The following is a 17,823-nucleotide window of genomic DNA, read 5'->3' as shown; positions in this document are numbered from 1 at the left end:
TTTTGTAGGTTTGCTGCCTTGTCTTAAGATGTGTTGCCTGATCTGTTCCAGGTCCCTGTTGCTTTCTGCACCTACCCCTTCGTCCTGAATGCTCAGGCAAAGACAAAGATGTTACAGACAGACGCTGCCTTACAGATGCAGGTATGTTGTATTGGGATCAGTGGTAAAATGTAACTGTTTTATACAGGAATACACAGCACAACTTCTGCAACACACGTCACAGAACTATAAGCCAAGCCAGGCCTTCAGCTATCTTTTGCTTAATTAAAAGTATAAATATATTGGCCTAGAAATTCACTATGGCCCCGCCAGCTGGCTAGCGCCCAAAAGTTAGCGCTGGGCGCGGAGCCATTTGCGACCGTCAGATATTCACTTTTTGCGGCCCAAGTCGGAACCGGGCGCTATTCCAGGGTGTGCCCGCCCCCGCTTGTGGCGCTGAAACTGAATTTCAGCGCTCTAGGCGCCGCTGCGCCACCCGCTGCGGAGCGGCAGGCTGCGGTACTGCAGGCCTCCTCCTTCTCTTAAGGTGGAGGTGCCTGCAACGGGGAGATCGCCGCTGGATAGTGCCGGCAAATGAGCCCGGCACGACGGAGAAGTGCCGGGTTCGCGGAAAGCAGCCGGCAATGCCACGGGGGGGGGGTGGTGGAGGAGGCCGGGGAAGGAGGTGCGGGCAGGCGGCCGCCGAAAAAGCGGCCGGCCGCACCTCCACCTTAAAGCGCCCCACTAAGGCTACAGTACGGCCCCGTTTTCTGGTCACTGTTTGCGGCCGCTGCGGAAGAGGCGGCCGCAACTAAATATGGGGATCGGGCCGGTATCGGGGCGGAACCGGGGCACTGCGCACACCGATGACGTCATCAGTTCCGGCGCAGCGCTAACGGCTACCGCCGCCATTACCGCTGCGCTGAATATCAGCGCAAACTCCTGCATTGGCGCAGAAGCCCTCTTTAGGCGGTAACTGGGCGCAAAGCTGGCAGCGCCTTACTGAATTTCTAGGCCATTGTCTTGTAGGTTCACACTGAAATACCTCCTGTCGTATTGTCCCCTCTCATTATCCCCTCGCACGATCCTTCCTCTCTATCCCCTCGCACGATCCCCTTGCACTATCATAAGAACATAAGAACATAAGAAATAGGAGCAGGAATAGGCCACTTGGCCCCTAGAGCCTGCTCCGCCATTCAATAAGATCATGGCTGATCTTAGGCTTAAAGCCACTTCCCCGCCCACTCCCCATAATCTTTCACTCCCTTATCTTGCAAAAATCTGTCTATCTCCACCTTAAATGTATTTAATGACCCAGCCTCCACGGCTCTCTGGGGCAGAGAATTCCACAGATTTACGACCCTCTGAGAGAAGAAATTCCTCCTCATCTCAGCTCTAAAAGGGCGACCCTTTATTCTGAGACTGTGCCCCCGCGTTCTAGAATTCCCCACAAAGGGAAACATCCTCTCTGCATCTACCTTGTCGAGCCCCCTCCGTATCTTATATGTTTCAATAAGATCACCTCTCATTCTTCTAAATTCCAATGAGTATAGGCCCAGCCTGCTCAACCTTTCCTCATAAGTCAACCCCCTCATCTCTGGAATTAACCGAGTGAATCGTCTCTGAACTGCCTCCCTCGCACGATCCCTTCGCACTATCCTCTCGTATGATCCCCTCGCACAATCCTGTCGCACTAGCCGAGAAAATAATTTCTTTCTTAGAAAGACTCTGCTCTGTTACCGTGTCATTTTTGCGCCGTTTTCTTGTACAGCAAGTAACTATCTTAGGCCTTGAAACAGCAAAATGTGAAGATTAATGTCTAAATGCCTAACCCATTTGTCCTCCATTTCAACAGAAGCTTTTAACACTGCCATTAAAATAGCAGACAAGAGAATTGCATGTGCACACATTAAGCGCTTGGACACTGATCTTCGCAGAGTGTAGCTTCAAGCTGCTGGACCATTTACCCTGTGTATCCGAATATTGAAGCTGATCTGCTGAGATTGAATAGCAAGGGGCGATCTCAAGGTTCTCGCTCTAACTCCAAACTTGTAGGCGCTGAAATTCCGCGAGGCTTCTTCCCATCTCCCGCCACAAGTCCGGCCACTTTCAGCCATTTCGCTCGGGATTCTGGTTCTCTTCCACTGAGGGGGTCGGGAGAACACCCCCCGCCAAAGTTCAATGGCATGATGTTTTACAGCTGCCACCACTTCCACCGTCCCCGCTTATCACAGGCAGCCGCCTATGTCGGGCAAATGGCGCTAACCATATAACTTAACAAGCGTGTCGGCTATTTCGGGCAGTTCAATGAGGTCTTACCCATTTAAAAAGCTCTGCCGATTTCAGACCATGTCGGGTCTTCGAGCAGTTTCAATCAACTGTTCGCACCTCGTTAAAGTGCGATTACCTTAGAGATGAGATTCTGGATGCAACTGGGGTTGTTCTCCTTGGAGCAGAGAAGATTGAGAGGAGATTTGATAGAGGTGTTCAAAATCATGAGGGGTCTGGACAGAGTAGAGAGAGAGAAACTGTTCCCATTGGCGGAAGGGTCGAGAACCAGAGGACACAGATTTAAGGTGATTGGCAGAAGAACCAAAGGTGACATAAGAAAAACCTTTTTTACGCAGCGAGTGGTTATGACCTGGAATGCACTGCCTGAAAGGGTGGTGGAGGCAGACTCAATTTTATCTTTCAAAAGGGAGTTGGATAAGTACCTGAAGGAAAAAACATTGCAGAGCTACGGGGAAAGGGCGGGGGAGTGGGACCAGCTGAGAGTCGGCACGGGCTCAACAGGCCGAATGGCCTCCTTCAGTACTGTAACCATTCTATAATTCTATGAACTGCAAACAATTAGGAGAGGTGGTTGCTAAGTGGAGACTTCCTGCTTTTTAAAATATGTTGGTTACCTCGCTTTTTGATTCTATCGCCAGCGCATATAAGCAGTCGGGACTGTAATGGAACCTAACCACCACCCTTTCTAAATGGAAGGATGATTTGTTTGCCTTTTCTGCTCTGTGTTGTAATTTGCCTCTCCATTCATGGACTGCTATTGCCTCTTTTTGCACCCTTGCCTACTACCTCTTCCAATTATGTTTTCTCTTTAGGCAAGAGAGAGCCAGAGCCACTCCCTCAGTTTTGGTTTATATGTTTATAAAGTCATGCGTGGGGTCATTGGTAAGCCCTGCCTCCTGCAGGTGGACAGACTGGACAAGCTGGGGTTGTTCTCCTCAGAGCAGAGAAGGTTACGGGGAGATTTAATAGAGGTGTCAAAAAATATGAAGCGTTCTGATAGACTGTTTCCACTGGCAGGAGGGTCGGTAACTGGAGGACACAGATTTAGGATAATTGGCAAAAGGACCAGTGGTGAGATGAGGAGAATTGTTTTTTCCACAGTGAGTTGTTGTGATCTGGAATGCGCTGCAGATTCAATAGTAACTTTCAAAAGGGAATTGGATAAATACTTGAAAAGGAAAAATTTGCAGGGCTACGGGGAAAGAGCAGGGGTGTGGGCGAGTGGGGCTAATTGGAGAGCTCTTTCATAGAGCTGGCACAGGCACGATGGGCCGAATGGCCTCCTTCTGTGCTGTTTGCGTCTCTGGTGAACACGAGCAGCCGGGATACTCGTTGCAGATGCCGACTGAAAACTGAACAATGAACCATTGCGATTGATTCTTGTAAGCTTGATGAGTGCGTGTTTTATACAGCTTCTGTGGCTGCATTGACTGGCTGGGAATGGGAAGTAGAACATTTGGAGTAACAACGGAAAATTCTGGAACTGTTCTGAAGACGGGTTCGCACATGAAGGGCAGCATTTTCATTGGGCCGTGGAGTCAGGATTGGAGGCGTGTGGGGGGTTAAAATCCCCAAATCAGGGGTCCCGACCCCATCCCGCACCCAAACCCGCCTCCATGCTAGTTTCAAAGGAGGCGGGTACCCGCCCCGCACTGGGACCCACCTACCCGAGGCGGGAAGGGATTAGTGCCAATTAACTGCCTGTTAACAGGTAGTTAACAGGCAGTTTTTAGCCTAATCCCTATTTTGAAGGTTGTCGTGTGGGATTCCCGACGGCTCCAAACCACGCCAAGTTAGAGGAGGCGGGCCGTCGGGTTGAAGGACTTGGAGGGGTCGAGATGTCGGTGTTCAGGTGAGTGATGGGTGCATGAGTGCAAAGGTTTGGTGTGTCTAAAATGATTAAAGAAGTTTAAATTACCTTTTCTTACCTTTTCAGCCTTCCTTCCTTTAGGTCCCGGGAGTCCCTCATCTCACCGGCACAGAAAGCAGAATGGCTGCGAACTGTTAAAAGCGACAGCCTTCAGCTTACTGTGCAGGAGAGATTTCTAATGGAGTCTGGGGAGAAGGACTCAGGTTAGAAGTAAGACTCAGTGTTTGACAGCTTCAAACAGCTGTGAAACACTGATATTTCATCTGTCAAAACCTCTTGACAGATGAAATTTCAGTCTGTGACGTCACCTGTTGCCGGGTGGTCCTTAATTGGCCTGCTGAGCCTGCTGGGCGGGCTCAACAAGGTCAATCAAGTGAAAATCGCGTGGATTGGCCGCATCTCGATGGAGGCGGGACTACAACCCCGAAAGTTGTAGTCCCGCCTCTAACCCGACTCCTGAATGAAAATCCTGCCCGAAATGTTAACTTGCTCGCTCTCGCCACAAGACACTGACTGACCTGAGTGTTGTCAGCATTTTCTACTCTTATTTTAGATTTCTGGCATCTGCAAGTTTTTTTTTGCTTTTGCTTTTTGAATATGTGGAGTAACCTTGAGAATAAGGCCACAAGGGGGCACAACCTTAAAATTGGAGCCTAGTCATTCAGGAGTGAAATCAGAGGAGTGAAATCAGAGGAGTGAAATCAGAGGAGTGAAATCAGAGGAGTGAAATCAGAGGAGTGAAATCAGGAAGCACTTTTTCACGCCAAGGGTAGTGTCAATCTGGAACTCTCTCTCACTCCCCCCCCTGCTGGTGTGAAGGAAGTGGGGGGGAGGGGAGGATGGACAAGAGGGCAGATTCTCGGAGGGTTGTAGGGCTGGAGGAGGTGATAGAGATAGGTAGAGGGGCGAGGCTATGGAGGGATTTGAACACGAGGATGGGAATTTTTAAATGGAAGTGTTCGGTATCGGGAGCCAGTGTAGCTCAGCGAGCACAGGGGTGATGGATGAACGGGACTTGGCGCGAGTTAGGACACGGGCAGCAGAGTTTAGAGAGAGAATTCCTAGATGGCTGCAGGCACGAACACCAATGGTGGGGCGAAAGGCATCGGAGATGTGTAAGAGGGCAGAGCTGGAGCAATGTAAAGTTCTTGGAGGGTTACAGGGCTTCTTCTTCTTAGGCAGTCCCGCGGAACCGAGGATGACTTGCTTCCACATTAAAAATGAGTTCGCAGGTGACTGACGAGTCCAATGTGGGACCTACAGTCTCTGTCACAGGTGGGGCAGACGGTGGTTGAAGGGGCGGGTGGGTGGGTGGGGTGCTTGGGTTGACGTGCGCTCCTTGCGCTGCCTGCGCTTGGCTTCCGCTTGCTCCCGGCGAAGAGACTCGAGGTGTTCGGCGCCTTCCCGGATGCTTCTCCTCCACTAGGGCTAGAGGAGTGCAAAGGTTAAGGCGGTTAATGAAAAGGGATTTAAATAGTCCCCACTGTGTCCCTGTTATACAGATAGCAGTGAACAGGACCAGTCTGGAGAACATCTTCATGCTGCTCACACTGGGACCATTCCTGACGAGCAGCCCCTTCCTCGTTCTGCATGTTCAGCGGACTAACCTGGTCAGTGACGCGTTGAGAGAGCTGAGCATTCATTCAGATGTGGACTTGAAAAAGCCTTTGAAGGTAAGAGGATTGCTGCTGTTAGACTGGGAAATGGACTCAGATTATTGCACATTAAATTCTAATTGAATAAATAGTCAGGGGGTGCCCAGGCCATAGTCCTTTGTGTCCAGGTGTCAGCCTTGGCTCAGTTGGTAGCATTCACGCTTCTGAGGCAGAAGGTCATGGGTGCAATAGTGTAATCCCTTGTGATCCAGACTGAGCGAACTTTTGGTGAGACGGGGATGAATACAATACTATAATGTTTTATTTCATCATAAGGTGGGCATGCAAAACAGCAATTATGATCCGACTCACTTGATTCAGTGCAGCTTATCTTTGCGAAATGATACACAACAAAGTACGCGCCACGATTCCCCACGTCAGTTGTCATACTTGACTTAAATAAGATATATTCTAACGGTTCCTCCAGCACCTCTGACTCTCTGAAGCTGGGTCCAATCTCAGTCACTATCTTTTTGCCTTCACAGCCTTCCTGTTTTAAACCTCACCGTCTCCCCCTCACTGCCCCCCCCCGCCCCCACCACCCCCTACCTACCGGTTGTCTGTGTCGCAGCCTCTGTTTTTTTTGTTTCTCTCTGTTCATGGACAATCATGGTTAAAAGGACTTCCCAACACAATGGGTGTGAGGTGTTTTTCGATTACCCGGACAAGCTAACGAAATGCGTATTGTTTCATCTCTGCGGGGGGGGGAAAACAAATTCCATTTAGCATATTAACCACCTCTTGTCTAGGTGCCATTTCTTTAAACTTGTGAGAATACAGTTTGCTTTTCCTCCACGTTAAAGTAATTTTTGTCCTTTTTGTATGGGGGGAGGGGGCGGGGGGGGGGTCGGAGGGGGTGGGGGGGGGTTGGGAAAGCGGCCTCGATCTGATTCTGCTGATTTGTTGCCGGAGCAGGTGGTGTTCCTGGGTGAGGAAGCAGTGGACGACGGCGGGGTGACGAAGGAATTCTTCCTGCTGCTGCTGAAGGAGCTGCTGGATCCCAAGTACGGGATGTTCACGTATTATGAGCAGTCCAGGCTTTTGTGGTTTTCAGAAAAAGTGAGTGGCATTATTACTCTCTCGCTTTTTTACCTCCTATGAAACTCTCCCGAAAGTCTTGAGCGTTCCTTCGCTGTTACGAATCTGCGGAACATAGGAACGGGAGTGGGCCATTCAGCCCCTCGAGTCTGTTCCGCCATTCAGTGAGCTCATGGTTATCCGTATCTTAACTCCATCTACTCTGTAACCCTTAATACCCTTGCCAAACAAAAATCTATTAGTTTTGAAATTTTCAATTGAACCCCAACCCCCCAGCCCCCACCCTCCGCCTCAGCCTCAATGGCTTTTTGGGGAGAGAGTTACAGATCCCACCTGCAGATGGACTGGAAGCCAATGTGACAAACTTAATTTAAAAAAAATGTTTCTAAATAAGCAAAGCTGCAGTTAGCTCTCTTAAAGGGGCCAACGCTATGTGACGCTAATGGATATCAACAGGCTCTGCCTGACATTCCATTCCGTACAAACCAGTGTCCTAAAGGTCTGTGAAGGAAGATCTGCGGTCAGCTTGGCCTGTTTAGTGGAGTTGAGTATCAGGTCACAAATAATGGATTGGACTGTTTCTGGTTACGTTATCTGCTCCCGGCTACAAACCAGGAACATTGAAGGACGTACAGCGCAGTCTTTGCTGTGCCTCTGTGCCGTAGTAGAACTTGTGCCCAGGGTGTGTGAACAGCAGGGGTTAGGAGACGGTGAGTGATTTGGCAGGAATGAGGGCTCCGGGTATCAGTGCGTGGAAAGAGGTTGTGTAACCGCATTTGCTGACGCCATTGTCTCTTGCCCTGTTAATAATGTGTAGAATTGCAGCGTGTTTGAACTAATAAGCATTTTGCCTGATGTCTCCTTCCTCCCCTTTCCCAAAACCCCAGACGTTTGTGGAATTGAACTGGTTCCATCTGATTGGGATCCTGTGTGGCCTGGCCATTTATAACTTCACAGTGGTGGATCTGCAATTTCCACTCATACTCTACAAAAAACTGCTGAATGTGAAACCCTCTCTGGAAGACCTGAAACAGCTCTCTCCCACGGAGGGCAGGTGAGTGGCTCACGCACGGTGTTGCCTGATGCCTTGCGTTCCTAGCCCTTGGGGGCAGTTTTCCTCCAGTTTCGAGACCGGAATCTTGGCCGACCTCTTTCCAAACCGGTAAGGACATTGGGGTAGGGTTTCCGCTTTGGGTGCAGTCGGTGATCCGGGCACAAATTACATCCGTTTGGAGAAATGTTTTTTATTTCTCGAGTTTCCGCTCAAACTTATTTGCATATCACCGAACACAAAATCTGCCATGAACCAGCGCAAGCATTTTAAAACGTAATGTAAAAAATATTTTGCTTTGAAACATATTCTTTGATATATATTTAAGATGATAGCTTGGCGCAGTTTGAGTAATACAGCTGAAAATGGGTTTAATCACCAAAAAAATAAGCATTTTTAATCCATCACCTGTGAGTAACCCGATTTTTAAAAGACTGAAAATGACTTTGGAAAATTACACAGAACCATTTGCTGGTTATATTGGTGTACAGTAGTCAGTTTCTTAGTAAATTCAAAAAAACAATTACGTTCAAAAGCTTTTAAAATGTGTCCTTGCGCCCAAAAGATCCAGCTTAATTTTTGGAGCCTCCTCTAAAGGCCGGCAAACGAGCGCAATTAGCGGAAACCCCCAATGGTGATTGATTCGATCTGGGGGGGCGGTGGGCGTGGCCAGTTTTCTGGGCGGTGCCGGCTTCTAGCGCGACGTTTTTTAAAACTAGCGCAAAAGATCGCGGAAACTCCAGGGGGAGGCCATGGCCAGGTTCACGAGCACGGAACTCAATTTCCAATGCAGGTGGAGGAAGTACTTTTTAAAAAAAAACTTCATAAGGAGCAGAATGTTAGATAAGGTACCAGACCCCAAAGGGACATACATAAAGGTATTAAGAATGGCGGCATGTCCTTATCGCTGTCCTTGCGGAATCATTAGGGATGGGAACAGTGCCTGCGGATTGGGAAGTAGCTAAAGAAACATCCATCTGGATTATGTGCTTAGGTTCTCTGGAGTGGGACCTGAACCCCCAAAAAGAGAATCGTTGCAGACTCTTTCCCCCCTTCCATTTACCTGGCGATTGGGACACAATACGGGTTTATATGTGAATGGAGTGATGATTTTAGCAAATCACTTTAGCTTACTCAGACAACCTTCTGATCAGGGAGCTTTCCTTTTCTTTAAGGAGCCTGCAGGAGCTGCTGGATTACCCCGACGACAACATTGAAGAAACTTTCTGTCTCAATTTTGCGGTAAGGGCTGTTTTTGCCTCGACTCTTTACCTTGGGAAGACTGGCTTGTTGCAATTGCTTCATTGCTCCCAGCCCGTTATCCTCCAAAGCAGGCGCTGTTATAACAACATAAGAACATAAGAAATAGGAGCAGGAGTCGGACATACAGCCCCCTCGAGCCATTCAATAAGACCATGGCTGATCATCGACCTCGACTCCACTTTCCCGCCCAATCTCCATATCCCTTGATTCCCCTAGAGTCCAAAAAATCTATCGGTCTCAGCCTTGAATCTACTCAAAGACTCAGCATCCACAGCCCTCTGGGGCAGAGAATTCCAAAGATTCACAACCCTCTGAGTGAAGAAATTCCTCCTCATCTCGGTCTTAAATGGCCGACCCCTTATCCTGAGACTGTGACCCCTAGTTCTAGACTCTCCAGCCAGGGGGAAAACAGCCTCTCAGCATCCACCCTGTCAATCCCCTGTTGATTTTAATTAACCAGTAGGCTTGCCAACTCTGGTTGGACGTGTCCCTGGAGGTTTCCTGGTGCGACCGGCCCACCTCCAACCGTCCGGCCCCCTGCACTCCCGCCACTGGTCGGCCAACATGGCCATCTTCACAGTGGCCCACCTTCCCAGGCCAATTGGAAAGCAAACAGACTCCTTTGTTACCGGATTGGATGATTCTTGACTGACAGTCCATCTCCAATACTTTTATAACTAATAAACAAATTTTAAAAATGGGGAAAAAAAGGACTTTTTTTTTAATGCCCCTGTGATTTTTCTCCTGGGTTGCCCGCAGCAGTGTCCAGGAGGTTAATCTTCAATTCCTGGAGATTCCAGGGCAGTCCTGGAGGGTTGGCCACCTGATTAACCAGCAATCAGCAAACCCAATTGAACGTTGGCCTCCGCAGCCAAAACATTAGCGTGTCAGTCAGGGGAGGTAACGTTCAAACGGTACGGTGCTCTGGTCAGACCGCACCTTGAGTCCAGTTCTGGTTGCCAAGAAATAACAGAGAGAGGCATTCACGTGCTGGGAGCAATGGAGAGAGCAGCCACCAGGGCTGATCCCAGCGTCCGAGGTTGCAGTTATAAGGAAAAGACTGGAGAAACGTGGCCTTTTTCAGCCTGGAAAGCGGGAGTCTGAGAGGTGAGCTTATAGAGGTCGATAGGGGAGTGGAAAACGTTAATTCAGAATGTTACTTAAAATTAAATTGTGGGTGTATAACTAGTGGGCACAGGCAATGTTCCCTCTAATTTTGTTTGGCCCTGGGCGGCCCCTTTAAGGGGCCGCGCGGGCCATGCGCGGTTTTGTATTGAAAAGCCGGCTGCGCGGGTTCCCTAGTATGCTGTGCGACCGCGCAGCTCACTGGGAACATTGGACACGGGGTCATACTGGAGGAGGGTACTGGTGTAAGGAAATTCTTCTTCACACACAAAGAGTGATCAACTTGTGGAATGAATTTCCAGATAGAGGAGCGGAGGCAAAAACCATGGAATCATTTAAAAAAAACAATTGGGGCGGGGAACGGTAGCGTAGTGGTAATGTCACTGGGCTAGTAATCCTGAGGCCTGGACCAATGATCCGGAGACGTGAGTTCAAATCCCACCACGGCAGCTGAGGAATTTAAATTCAGTTAATTAAATAAATCTGGAATAAAAAAGCTAGTGTCAGTAATGGTAACCATGAAATTATCGGAATGTCATAAAAACCCATCTGGTTCACTAATGTCCTTTAGGAAAGGAAATCTGCTGTCCTTACCCGGTCTGGCCTATATGTGACTCCAGACCCACAGCAATGTGATTGACTCTTAACTGCGTGCCCTCTGAAATGGCCCAGCAAGCCACTCAGTTGTAACAAACTGCTACGAAACAAAATAATAAGACCAAACAGCATTGTGGGAGTACCTTCACCACACGGACTGCAGCGGTTCAAGAAGGTGGCTCACCACCACCTTCTCGAGGGCAATTAGGGATGGGCAATAAATGCTGGCCTTGCCGGTGATGCCCACATCCCACAAATGAATAAGAAAAAACAATGGGAAAGGGGAGATGGATGCAATAGGGTGGCTTTCCTCATCCACAATTCTCTTGTGAAATAAAGTAGGTTCGCAAACGGTTTCCGCACAATGTCTTGTGAGGGTGGGAACAAACTGAGAATCATTGTGTGTGATTTTCCCCCACCAATTTTCATTTCTTAACTCTTTGCCCTGTTGAAATGAACAGATTCTTCGAGAAAACTATGGAGTCGCTGAGCTCCAGGAGCTGGTCCCTGGCGGTAAGAGCCTACCTGTGAAGAAGGAGAACAGGTGAGTCTGCATTGTCACCTCACTCTTCAATGAGGAGGTCTGGGTGAGAGTACAGGAAACTTTCTTTTATCCGGCACGGATGGGACCGACGTGGTGCCGGTTCATCAAAAATTCCGGATAACCGAATGCTATAGTAAAAGACACGGAGCTGAGAGCTCCGTATAAAGCAACAAACCCTGTTGCTTAGCAACAGCTTCAGAACAATGGCCACAAGTTGCAAGCGTCTCTGTAGCTTAGCAACAGCTGCAGCCACACCCTTGCACAGCAACACATGGAGCAAGGCAAGTAATAAAAGTTACCTGAACCTACTCCTGAATTTTGCCGGTTAACCGAGATTTCCGGTTATTTAGGGGCCGGTTAATCGAAAGTTTCCTGTATATTGCCTGAACACAGAATTGTAGAGCTAGTTTATTTCTGATGGAGGATGTGACACTTGCCTACAAATGATAAAAATCTGAAATTGGAACTTACAGACTGTATTTGGTGCAGAAAAGTGCATTTTTATTTTGCCCAGAGAAAATTCTTACACAATTCTGACTTACTAAGACTTAACAGGCTGGGGCTCTTTTCTCTAGAAAAGAGAAGGCTGAGGGGCGACCTGTTTAGGGGTCTTTAGAATTATGAAGGGGTTCCATAGGGTAGACGTAGAGAAGATGGTTCCACTTGTGAGGGAGTCCAAAACTGGAGGCCATAAATATAAGGTAGGCTCCAATAAATCCATTAAGGAATTCAGGAGAAACCCTTTTTACTCAGAGAGTGGTGAGAGTGTGGAACTCGCTACCATAGGGAGTGGTTGAGGGGATTAGCATAGATTTAGCATTTAAGGGGAAGCTAGATAAGTATATTGGGGAGAAAGGAATAGAAGGTTATGTTGATAGGGTGAGATGAAGTAAGGTGGGAGGAGGCTCGTGTGCAGCATAGACCTGTTGGGCCCGAATGGCCTGTTCCTGTGATGTAAAAGTCTATGTAATTCTTCCCTCTTACCTCTTCCCCCAATCCCAATTAACGTGAGTAGCACATTTACTGGTCAGAGAGCACAGCAAGGGCTCATGTTGACTTGAGTACAGAGCCTGATGTTTCTTTATTTTCTTGGTGTTTGGCAATGATCTCTTCTTTTGAGCTGTCTCTGCCACTAGGGGTGCTGTTCTTGGAGGCAGAGCACAGCCTTAGTATTTGAAGACACAGATCTCCTGCTGTGTCTTGTGTTTCAATTGTTGCGTTACCTTAAATTAATGAAAAGACATCTGAATAAACTGAATTGTTCGTATGTATAAGAAAGATGAAAGAGCTTGCATTTATATAGTTAGGATGTCTCCAAAGCGCTTAATGAATTCATCTTGAAATGTAGTCACCGTTGCTATGTAGGCAAACACGGCAGCCAATTTGCACACAGCAAGATCCCACAAACAGCAACTGAGATGAATGATCAGTTAATCTGTTTTTTTGAGTGTTGCTTGAGGAGGGCATCAGCAGAACTCTTTGCTCTTTGAATAAGGCCCGTGGGATCTTTTACATTCACCTGAACTACCAGATCAGGCAGACGGAGCCTCAGCTTCATGTCTAACTCGCAGAAAGGCACCTCTTGAGGTGTCAGCCATGGCTCAGTGACAGCACTCCCGCCTCTGAGTCAGAAGGTTGTGGGTTCAGGCCCCACTCCAGAGACCTGAGCTCATAATCCAGGCTGGCAGTACTGAGGGAGGGCTGCACTGTCGGAGGTGCTGCCTTTCGGACGAGACATTAAACCGAGGCCCCGTCTGCCCTCTCTGGTAGACATGACACTATTTCGAAGAAGAGCAGGGGAGTTATCCCCGGTGTCCTGGCCAATATTTATCCCTCAACCAACATCACTAAAAACAGATTATCTGCTCATTATCACATTGCTGTTTGTGGGAGCTTGCTGTGCGCAGATTGGCTAATAAACACAGTGCCTACACTCTCAAAAGTATTCATTGGCTGTAAAGCGCTTTGGGACGTCCCGAGATCATGAAAGGCGCTATATAAATGCAAGTTCTTTCTTTCTCTGAGAGTGCAGCACTCCCTCAGTGCTGCAATGAAGTGACAGCCTCGATTACGTGCTGGAGTGGGGCTTGAATCTACAACTTTCGAACTCTGATGTGAGAGTGCTACCTACTGAGCCAAGCTGACACAGGTAGCTTATCTTCTGAGGTCAGAGCAGATGTGTTGACCTCCTAATCGATGCTCGAGGAGTCTACTTGTTGCTCCTAAGTGATTTTTTTGGATTATAACAATTCAGACTGGTTTAGTTGGGCAACAGTGTTTTATAGTTGGTGCTTGCTGCCAGACCTCCCAAAACGGGGAGTGGAGTGTTGAGATGCAGAAGAAACAGTCAAAGGATTTAAAAGTTGACCCCGTTAAGTATGTTTGGCTACTGAAAATGATCGCTTGCCATGTTGCACTTGTAATCTTCACGGTGACTGTCGTTCCCCAGGAAGGAATTTGTGCAAGCCTATGTGGACTACATCTTCAACACCTCTGTCCATGAGCTCTTCTCCGCCTTCTCCAGTGGCTTCTTGAAGGTCTGTGGAGGGAAAGTGCTTCAGCTCTTCCAGCCCAGTGAGCTGATGGCCATGGTGGTCGGAAACACCAGCTACAACTGGAAGGAGTTAGAGATGGTAAGAGGCCTCACAGGGCAATGTGCTCACAGGGTCCTAACCCCGGCCTGGTTACAGCCCGACAAGAACTCATGGCCCTTAGCCAATAATATCAGCAAAATCATTACTCTGGTCTGTTGACATGGAGACAAAGTTTGTTTGTTGTCTTCTAATGTGGCAATAACGATTAATTCCCAAAACATCCTGCGGCCTTGAGTAATGCCGGAGCCCACTGGTAATATCCTACCTGTGACAATTCCTGTAATGGTGAGTTTCCCAGGATTTATTGACACAAAATGAACACAAATGGCCATTTTGTTTTGCTGCAGACCAATTTTGGTAGCTAGGCCATAGACTGGCTTTTTGGAGTTGTTGACCAATTTCCCTCCCCTCCCAATATAGTTGTGTAAAGAGCAAATAATCCCCCCCCCCACCTCTGCTACTGCATTAACTTGGCATCTTTTTCACCATCACCACCTAAGCAGTAACCTGGCCCTTGTAGAACCTGCTCATTTTCATCAATGGGATGGCGGGTTCTACAACGAGAAGGTTGCTGAATCAAGAAATCTCTCCTCCAACTTGCCACTCGTGTCGAGGCAGGTGCAAGCTCACCGTTTTCAGATGGGGTGCCCTTGCTTTCCAGTAGCAAAGCTGAAGGGTTTTGTTCTGTAAATCAGAGGATTGCTTCGTGAATTCTGTGGCTTTTTGAAATTGTTGATTCTGATGTTGTTCCAGTTCTGTAAAGATCCCATCTACTGAAATGGTGTCTCGCGCCTCTGAAATCCAGTCAGACGTCGCCGACAGCTTGCATTTATATAGCGCCTTTAACGCAGTAAAACGTCCCAAGGTGCCTCGCAGCAGCGTAATCGGACATAAATTGACACCGAGCCAATGAAGAAACATAGAAGATAGGAGCAGGAGTAGGCCATTCGGCCCCTCGAGCCTGCTCCGCCATTTAAGATCGTGGCTGATCATCCAAATTCAGTACCCTGTCCCTGCTTTCTCCCCATATCCCTTGATCCCTTTAGCCTTAAGAAATATATCTAACTCCTTCTTGAATATATTTAATGAATTGGCCTCAACTGCCTTCTGTGGTAGAGAATTCCACAGGTTCACCACTCTCTGGGTAAAGAAATTCCTCCTCATCTCAGTCCTAAATGGCTTACCCCTTATCCTTAGACTGTGACCCCTGGTTCTGGACTCCCCCGCCATCGGGAACATCCTTCCTGCATCTAGTCTGTCTAGTCCTGTTAGAATTTTAGAAGTTTCAATGAGATCCCCTCTCATTCTTCTAAACTCCAGCGAATATAAGCCCAATCGACCCAATCTCTCCTCATATGTTATTTCTGCCATCCCAGGTATCAGTCTGGTGAATCTTCGCTGCACTCCCTCCATGGCAAGAACATCCTTGCAGACATTAGGACAGGTGACTTGGTCAGTGAGGTCGGGTTTTAAGGAGCGTCTTAAAGGAGGAGGAGAGGCGGAGAGGTTTAGGGAGGGAACTCCAGAACTTGGGGCCTAGACGGCTGAAGGCATGGCCACCACTGGTGGGGCCAAGGATGGACAAGAGGCCAGAGTTGGAGGAACACAGAGATCTCTGGGGTGAGGGAGTTGGAGGAGATTACAGAGATAGGGAGGGGCGAGGCCACGGAGGGATTAGAACACGAGGATGAGAATTTTTAAGTGGAGGTGTTCAGGGACCGGGAGCCAATGTAGGTCAGCGAGCACAGTGATGATGGGTGAACGGGACTTGGTGCGAGTTAGGATATGCAAGTTGTTCTGTATGTTAGAATGTGAGGAGCTACATAACCCCTTTACGTTACCTGATCTGTGCCAGCAATCTGGGATGAGTTACTCCTTTCCGTTCGCCCTGCGAAGATGGTATCTATACTATAAAACTGACCACAGGCTCAGCTAATTCCCCCCACCCTTTGTAGAGTCTCCCTGTGCCAAACATCACCCTAGACTAGAGGCCGGAGAGCGGAGGGCAGATTTTTATAAATGAAAGGTCCGCACCGGTGATGGTCGGCCAGCCACTAGGGGGTGCTCGAGAGCTGGCTGGTGGGACATCCTCTGATACACTTTTACTGTTTAAAGATCTGGAACCGCCCATTGTGAGGAATTGTGGGAATGAATCTGAATCGGATCACTCTGGGGTGCCCCCAGACGATCTCGCTACCCATTTTATAAAACACATTAAAGTTGTCTTTACGAAGAAAGCTGTCTATTTAACTGCAACAATTAGTTGCAAACTGTGGTCTAGTCGCGTTCCTCCTGCAATGTGATTGTATTACTCTGTGCCACCTTATCATTAGGAAACTTAACCAATTCAAAGTTCAAAATTCTGTAGTTTTGTTTTACTGGTCAGGCGTTTGTGTATGTGTGTGTGAGTTTTTGTGTGAATCTGCCTGTGTGTATATGTGAGGGTGTCTGTTTGTAAGTGTGTCTGTGTGTGTATATGTGAGTACATATGTACATGACATATGTGTCGGTGTAGGCTCGATGGGCCGAAATGGCCTCTATCTGCACTGTGGGGTTTCTGTGATATGTCTGTGTGTGTGTGTGTCTATGTTTGTGTGTGTGTCTGTCTGTGTGTGTGTGTCTGTGTGTATGTGTTGGTGTGTGTGTCTGTGTGTGTGTGTGTGTCTATATGTATGTGTGTGTCTGTGTGTGTGTATGTGTCGGTGTGTGTATCTGTGTCTGTGTGTATATGTGAGTACATATGTCTGTGTGTGCGTATGTGTGTGTGTCTGTGTCTATGTGTGTCTGTGTGTGTGTGTCTATGTATGTATGTGTGTGTCTGTGTGTGGCTGTGTCGGTGTGTGTATCTGTGTCTGTGTGTGTGGATGTGTCGGTGTGTGTGTGTGTGGATGTGTCGGTGTGTGTATCTGTGTGTGTGTCTGTGTCTGTGTGTGTGTGTGTTGATCCCTGAACTGTGCAGGTTTCTCATGCAAAGTTATGTTTTTTTTGAATTGTGTATTACCAGAGTGCGATATACAAAGGGGATTACCATCCTGCACATCCTACGATAAAAATATTTTGGGAAATATTCCACGAGTTTCCATTGGAAAAGAAGAAGTTGTTTCTGTGTAAGTGTGGATCTTTTGGTGTAAACGTGACCTTGTTGGATGTTTAAAATGTCTCACAAGAAAATGTACATTTAGATGGTTGAGAGATTAGGACGCTGGGGGCTGGTTTAGCTTCCCACCACCTCCCAAACCCACCACCTCTACCACCTAGAAGGACAAGGGCAGCAGGTGCATGGGAACACCACCACCTCCAAGTTCCCCTCCTAGTCACACACTCCATCCTGACTTGGAAATATATCGCTGTTCCTTCATCGTCGCTGGGTCAAAATCCTGGAACTCCCTCCCTAACAGCACTGTGGGAGCACCTTCACCACACGGACTGCAGCGGTTCAAGAAGGCAGCTCACCACCACCTTCTTGAGGGCAATTAGGGATGGGCAATAAATGCTGGCCTTGCCAGCGACACCCACATCCCGAAAATAAATTAAAAAAGAAATGTGCTGTTCCAGTCCAGCCGGCTGATTTTGGTGTCCTTGGCTGTTAATGTGAGTCGGGGACACTCCTGGTAAAAGGCAGGCTCTCTAGCAAGGCACAGTGCCAAAAATACTGGGGCAGCTCCAGGACTCTGAGGCCTGGTCATCGGCCTCCTAGCTAGGGGGTGGGGTGGGGGGGGGATGGGTGGGGAGGTGGGGGGTGGGGCGGAATTCGGTGGCTTTGCACCTCCGCTGGGAGCCGCCTCCCCGAGGCGGGAAGGGGATTAGTGCCAATT

At 48.3% G+C, this 17,823-nt stretch overlaps 1 protein-coding gene across 4 annotated transcripts in view; it reads left to right on the top strand.

Moving 5' to 3' along the window:
* The window catches only part of LOC147122558 (putative E3 ubiquitin-protein ligase HERC3), a 106,184-nt gene that overhangs the window by 85,190 nt on the left and 3,171 nt on the right, over window positions 1–17,823 (top strand). For 3 of the 4 annotated variants that reach the window (XM_086006726.1, XM_086006717.1, XM_086006707.1), the window contains 8 exons: window positions 52–141; window positions 5,644–5,814; window positions 6,712–6,855; window positions 7,722–7,888; window positions 9,061–9,127; window positions 11,332–11,414; window positions 13,864–14,047; window positions 17,013–17,115. In XM_086006726.1, coding sequence (XP_085862852.1) covers window positions 52–141; window positions 5,644–5,814; window positions 6,712–6,855; window positions 7,722–7,888; window positions 9,061–9,127; window positions 11,332–11,414; window positions 13,864–14,047; window positions 17,013–17,115 — 1,009 coding nt within the window. Of the gene's footprint in view, window positions 1–51; window positions 142–5,643; window positions 5,815–6,711; window positions 6,856–7,721; window positions 7,997–9,060; window positions 9,128–11,331; window positions 11,415–13,863; window positions 14,048–17,012; window positions 17,116–17,823 lie in introns of those variants that run through there. The other variant, XR_015080835.1, reaches the window with a different exon arrangement.

The sequence above is a fragment of the Somniosus microcephalus genome, chromosome 2 (genome assembly GCF_052327205.1).
Source record: "Somniosus microcephalus isolate GS21.2 chromosome 2, FLI_Smic_1.0, whole genome shotgun sequence".
Classification (NCBI taxonomy): Eukaryota; Metazoa; Chordata; class Chondrichthyes; order Squaliformes; family Somniosidae; genus Somniosus; species Somniosus microcephalus.
Note: the sequence above shows the minus strand (reverse complement) of the source record. Positions and strands in the feature narration are given on the sequence as shown.